Genomic DNA, 7076 nt, shown 5'->3' on the forward strand with positions numbered 1-7076 from the left:
GGCTTATTCTTTGATTGTATACACATTGCATTGGAACAAGAAGCTTAAATCTAGTGCTGTGAATGGGACTAGCAGTTAAAATTAATTTTCCTGTTTCAGGCAGCCACAGAAGAAACAGGTAAAGGGGTAGGTCTGCACCAAGATGCTCAGTAGAAGGCTTAGGAAGAGAGTTCTCCAAGGTATCTGAATGCTAGAAGCTGTGCATGAAGCTGCTCTGAGCTACTCATGGGCCGCATCTACATGAGACGCTGACTGTACATTAGCTCATTACTATTGTACAGTAGTGTGACACAACACTACTCTATAGTAGTAATGAGCGACTGCACAGTCAGTGTCACCTAAAAGCCATTTGGTGACACTACTGTGCAATTACCCTGGTTACGGTACAGTCATTTCATACATGTGTATGCAACTACTAAATAACTACGCAGTAACAACTGTGCAGTCAGTGCCTTTTGTAAACATGCCCATGGCCTCTGAATGTTAGAGTAGTGGAAGCAACATGTTGGTGAGATGTTGTGTTGAACACAATGTGTTTACTTGGGGTGATGAAGAAGTTTGAGGAAGATGTTGTTTATTGATTTCTTAGTGCCCCATGCTGGCTGCACATGAAACAGCTTTAACACCTCTTGCACAGGAAACCCTTTGAAAGTGACTTTCATTAGGTGCACAAGTGATCAGCTGCCAAAACCACGTAGGATGTGAGAGGAATTAAATCCCCAGGCTAGTTAGCCTGTTTGCTAAGCAGGGACCCCAGCAATTATCACAGTATGAAAAGAGTAAGTTATATAACACAGGTGGACCTTGATATTTAATGTCTGTCGAATCATTGCCCTGATGTTGTTTTACTTGGTAAGCTGTGTGTGCCTGTTTTCAATTACTTCGTCCTATACGTAGGGCAGCACAGCATTTAATTATTCACACCTTAGTAATTTATTGTTGCATTATCCACAAATCAAAAAAGACTTTTATATATAATTCATTTTCATTTTTCAATTTTTAGTGCCTTGCTAGACCAATGATTCTCAACTGGGGTCCTGAGATTCTTTAAAGGGTGCCATGGGGTGATATTAGCCCTGCGAAGTGCATATATCTACCTTTACAAGATTTAGCAATCTACCTCTACACTGCCACAACACACAATGAAATGACATTCTTATGTCTATGCTGACATTCTGTGGTAGTGTTAGAACAAAATATATCAATACCTTTACAAACTAAAGAATGTAACTTATATTGCAAGTGTGACCCTATCTCCAATATTTTAAGTTGGTAGAAGACCAGCATTATAGAAACCCGGTGTATGCTGTATGTTTTCTAGTGCCTGTGTCTCAGCCTCATATAAGGAGAAAAACTGTCCCTGAAGAGGCTGCCAGTGAGTTATTCTGTGATGTGGCAGTGGGCAGAATGGACACCATAGATTGGAAGAAGGATGGAAAGCCTCTCCCTGAAGACCAAGATTTCCAGCTCTCCAAAAACCATAGTATTCTGATCATTTCAGAAGGACAGAAGTTGAATTGTGGCTCTTACTCCTGCAATGTGAGCAATGAGATAAGCTGGCAGGAAACCACCCTGAACTGGGCCATTGCAGGTATATTTACATCAGCATGAATAATATTGTGAAGCTTAATCTCAGTGGCTGTGGTATACATGTCAGCCTGAACTCCTTGCTGGCGTAGTTCCTGTCTTGGACAGCATTGTGCCTCTCCTCTCACAGAAGAACAAAGGGTTCCAAATACCTGTGCTCTTCTATATGGAATATAGTTACCATTCACATTTTCTACTGTGTTTCTTCTTCTTAAATTCCCTAGATGACGCTCCCTGATCTGAGTAGCCTAGCTAATTTTCCATTGACTCTTTGAGACCTACTTACCAAATCCCATGCTTCTCTAGAACAAAGGGATCCTAGGACATGACTAGGGATTGTAAGTGCTAGTACAATACTACTACTAACAAGTCACACCCTGTTCTAAAAACTAAATATGGAATAGCTCACAGTTTAGCCCTTTATTAGCAAGTTAGTTAAGGATGGTTGTAAGGGCCACCACCTACTGCTCTAAGCCTTGCCTAACTTTCAGGGCATATTAAAACTGTCCCCCTTTTCCATGTGCCCAGTTTATCCTCTGCACCCCCACACCCAATCCGCACAGAATGCAGTACAACCTCCTACTCCTCCAAGCACCACCCCTTCTGCATTTAATATCAGCTGCATGGGATATTTTGGGTGTATACTAGTGACAACATCCTAGCTGTGCACAGTTGTAAATTCACAAGGGGCTGTGACACCACAAAAAGTTCAGCAGCCACAGGATTGTCAGTGTCCCATAGAGAGACTGACGAAGGGTGTTGCACATGACAAAATGGAGCCTGTAGGAAGAAGTCTCTAGTTTGGCCACCAGATGTCAAACTCTAACGTATCTATGCATGCTGAATATGAACCTTATTTTAGGAAAGTGAATGGAGTCTCCAGAGCTCCCACTTCTCTAGCATTTCTCAGTTTTTCAAAGAGTAAAGAGTTGTACTGATTTTCTTCTTCCTTTCGCTTTCCCATCGCTTTTGTATTCATTCCCTAGGTACCTCACCTCCCCAGCCAGTTGTTTTGAGAATTGCTGTCACTGCATTGGCATTTGCTGCTGTCTCAGGACTTGCTCTGATTGCTCCATGTTGTCAATCAGAAAAGCTAAGAATAAGTAAGTATGAGATATCTGTGCTTGTAGATCTCAGATAATATATCCAGTGACAGCAAAATTAAGCTTCCAGCTATTTTTCTGTGTGGTCCTTCCTACTGCTGTTTATGTATTTAGTGAAAAGTTTCCATTGTAATAAGTGCAGAGAAAGATTTTTTTTCTTTTTTGCCAAAACAATTTTTCCAAGAATATTATCTTTATCAAAATGTTCATGTTTTCATAAAAACCCAGCTCTTTAACAAAGCTGTTAAAAGGCAAAACAGTTCAGTTTTCATGAAGTGAAACCCAGAGACTCTTCAGTTTTCAGGCTTTTGGGTTTTCAAACTAAAAATCACCCAAACTCTTTCAACACATTTTATTAAAATGACAAATGGTGTCTCTTGACATTTTTTTCACATTCCAACAGGGCTGTATTTTGTATAAATGTCTATGAAACCAAAAAAATAAAGTTTCAGATTCCAGAGTGCCAGTTCTTGTAGTATAAGTATTATACATGGCTCCACCATGTTCTTCTAATACCTGGACAAGCTGTTGTTTGGGAATTTAAAAAAATGATGGACTAAAAATGAAAAGTATGCACAACAATGAAAAGGGGCTTATTTTAATTAAAAAATAATACTTTTTTGGACAAGACGAGATTGTCTTTTTTCTAAAGGAAAGGGAATGTTAAATGTAGAGTCTGTCATAGGAACATAAATGACAGAATTTCATAATCCAAGAATCATGCTGTTCCTGCTCCATGCTTGAAGAGAACTGGGAATGTCTGTTGGGAAAGGAGCTGCAAAGCCTTTTAAACTTGTCTCTATAATAGGCCAGTCTGGATCTGTTTCTGTTCATCAGTAGTAAGACCAAAGTCAGGAACAGAGGAGACAATAACTAAAATCTGCTTTCTGAGAGACAAGTTGAAACATATATGTTTGCCTCATACTTTCTGCCTGAGACAACTGGCAGAATGATTTGTTGCCTTCATCTGCCATGTAGCAGATGTCAAGGAACATGTTAATGCTATGAATCGTTTTAATCCTAGTGTAGACTGACTCACTGAGCATGTCTATACATGCCCCTAAGGTGCTGTTGTTACTGAGCCATTATTTAGTACTTCCTTTTAAAAGTACTAAAAGATGACATAGTAACAGCCCTTACTGTGCCATGCCACTGGCGCCCAGTTATTTTTAGGCACTACGTTGCCATAGCGACACGCTATCCTGAGGGAATGCATTACTACGACGACATAGCATCATGTGCAGACACACCCACTGAGTACTATAATCACAGAATCATAAAATCATAGGAAATTAGGGCTGCAAGGGGTCTGAGGAGGTCATCTAGTCCAACCCCCTGTTCCTGTACTTTACTACCCTCCCTGTGAAAGAGTTTTTTTCATAATATCTAGCCTAAATTGCCCTTGCTGCAACTTAAGACAATTGCTCCTTGTTCTGTCAGTCCTTCCCCAGAGCTCAGCAGAGGGAGGGAATTATATTTGCTAAGTACTGGATTGTTCTGATGGAGTCTGCTTTTTTTCCCTCTTCACAAGGGCCATAAAAATAGCATTTGATATTTAGCCTGCCCCCCTTCAGCCTCAACTTTTATTTCCAGTATTTTTGCACATGCAATAAAATATCAAGTCAAGATTCTTGTTAGAGCAGTTTTTATTTTTGTATTTTTAGTGTGTTTAACCCTTTGGGTCCTTTCCTTGGTTATTTAATTTTCCTATGGGATGTTGTAAGGGAAATACTAGTTTGAGGCATTTATCTGTAGTTATCAAATTATGGTCTGGAAAAGAGAGGGTTTTTTTCCTAAAAATGAACTTGAAATTTTGGCTTAGTTGCACAGTAGATTTTTTATCATTGAAACAATATAGGTAAATACTTACAAAAGGAGTATTATCCCCACTTATAAGTAGCGTACTGACCTATTCCCCAGTCAGCCCCCAGCAGATATCAGAATGTATCTATGTACATAACTTAGCTAAATTTACTTTCCATATCACCTAAGTATCTTGACATCTCTGTATTTATCTTCCAATGCTCCAGGAAGTAAGGCAGGTATTCAAATCCATATCTGACAGATATAAAATTGTGGTATAGAGATCATGAGTCATTTGTCCCAGGCCACAGAGGAACTGAATTCATGTCTTTTAAATCCTAGGGTATCATATCAATTACCATTAACTTAGGTAAATCTACCCCATGGAGCAGAATTGCCCTTGAAGACACAGGGCTGTTCAGATTGGACTGTCCTGTGAGTATGGGAATGAATCTGATCACACCTATCACCTGGCAGTGCCTTACAGAAATGTGATGGTGCCTGTGGGACCCTTATCGAGATAAGTTACATCCTTACCCATGAAGCCAGGATTTCTTTTGATGATATCTTTTATTGGACCAACTGCTTAGCTGTTATAGACTTAGACAAGCTTTCAAATGGAAGACGACCTTCATTTTACTGCAGCTGATCCAATAAAAGGTATCACCCTAACAACTCCTTGCCTCTCACATAACTCCACCATGGCTACAACATCACTCTAACACTACCATAACAGTCCTAAATCCATGTTACTGGTAACACCTTATTATAGCTAACAGCAAAAGATCTAAGTGTTTATTCTTGATATGTTGCTACAGACCCGACTAGGCTTCTTAGGGCTCTTCCAACTATAGCATGTTTGCTATTTGTCTAGGAGGAGAGCTGTGGCGATGGCTTAGTGCCTACACTCATGGGCTGCTGTGTGTCTCGTCTACCCTGGCATTCACTGCTGCACTCCTCTGGATGGGAGAAGAAGGTAGAAGCTATTTATTATTTCTGCTGTGATAATGCCTAGAAGCTCAGTCGTAGCACAGAATCCTGGTGTTCTAGCCCATACAAACAGAACATAAAGATGAGCCCTGCCCCAAAGGGCTTACAATTCAAACAAATCACTTGGGCCTTAAGAGTAATTAAAGTATTACATGCTTTAAAGGTCAAGGCAAGGAATGAAACAAAATGAATGAGCCTGAGATAGAGAAGAAACCTACATCTGAACATTAAGGAACAAAGGTCAGAGCTGACCAGGACAGAGGGAAATCAAGCTATCAGTGTCAAAATTGAGGAGGTATAGGGGAGAAACTGTGAGATCATAACCTGTAACTCATATTAGGAGAGAGGGTAGCATGGCTGTCTCCCAACCTGTAGTCTCACCCATGTAAGTGGTTTATGAGTCTGATACTGTTTTCTAGTAAAGGTCTTAGCTCTGGACCCTCAAACGTTCTTAGGTACACAATTTCATTTTAGATACCTAACTTGTATTCATTTCAGTAGGAGTTAGGCACCTACATAGTCTTGAGAATCTGGACCATAAATCTTCTCGTTTTAACTTCAAGATTCTGAGTTCAAACTGTATAGATGCCCAAAGCAGGACCCTTACAGATGCTTATATGGAGCACCTATTTAGTTTGCAGTCCAGTTCTGAGCTTCTCTGATAGGCAAACATAATCAATATGTCTGGGACACATTCACATGACAAACATTTGCAACTAGGGTTTCTGTAACTGATCAGAGCTCCTACTGCTCCTCCTGCTGCTAGCCAGATTGGAAATGTAGGGACGCTACTTCCCCACCACACTAGAAGGCCTGATCAGCACTTTCTTGCCTGAGATGTAGGGTGATACAGCAAAGCAGGGAACAAAGTTTTACTCTGTGTTCCCGTGGCTTGTGTGTCTTAAACACATAGACACAAGAGGTGATTGCAATATAAACATGTGATATTTGTCAGGCAAAAGAACTTCCTTAGGCTTTAAATTCTTATGTATTTCTTCTTTCCCTCAGGCCCCTCTGCTTCATTCATAGTGCCAGAGATTCTCCTGACATATGTGATAATAGTGACCTTCCTGGTATCAGCTGCAATGACAATCCAGCCTGCAAAACTCAATGGGTTAAAAAGTACAACAAGTGAGTCATTTTTATTTATGATGAAACTCTTGAAAGACATGCAGTGATGTGATGTTTGCCCTAAAATGAGGGTTAGAATATACTCTTTCATGAAACAAAAGTAAAGGTTCCATTCTGAGACATAATCTGGATCAGGGCCTTGGTTGTATCACTGTACAGACACACAGGGAGCATCTTCATGGAGTTAGAACATCGCACAGGAATCCTGAGACATAGCTTTTCATCAGTAGGCTCTGAGTGTAAGCATTCCCTGACTTCTGCTTGTCCCCTATGGCAAGCAGGATCCAGAAGTTCAAACACAAAAACCAAGAGCTGCACATCATGGCAACAATATTGCAGAAGATAATGCTGATTGTTGACATAGGATTATCCTTCTTTCTCAAGTGCTTTATTCACAGTCCATTTGATAACTAAGTCATCATCATGTTTTTGTGGCAGCAACCCATTTGGGTGAATAAAGGC

General features: G+C 40.2%; 1 protein-coding gene across 1 annotated transcript in view; it reads left to right on the top strand.

Annotated features, from left to right (window-relative positions):
* Positions 1 to 7076, top strand: part of LOC112550015 — a 12477-nt gene that overhangs the window by 222 nt on the left and 5179 nt on the right. The window contains exons 2-5 of the mRNA XM_025202181.1: positions 1322 to 1591; positions 2574 to 2690; positions 5368 to 5469; positions 6492 to 6614. Of these exons, the coding sequence (XP_025057966.1) occupies positions 1322 to 1591; positions 2574 to 2690; positions 5368 to 5469; positions 6492 to 6614 (612 nt within the window). The remainder of the gene's footprint in view (positions 1 to 1321; positions 1592 to 2573; positions 2691 to 5367; positions 5470 to 6491; positions 6615 to 7076) is intronic.

Source organism: Alligator sinensis, unplaced genomic scaffold (genome assembly GCF_000455745.1).
Source record: "Alligator sinensis unplaced genomic scaffold, ASM45574v1 scaffold77_2, whole genome shotgun sequence".
Lineage (NCBI taxonomy): Eukaryota > Metazoa > Chordata > Crocodylia > Alligatoridae > Alligator > Alligator sinensis.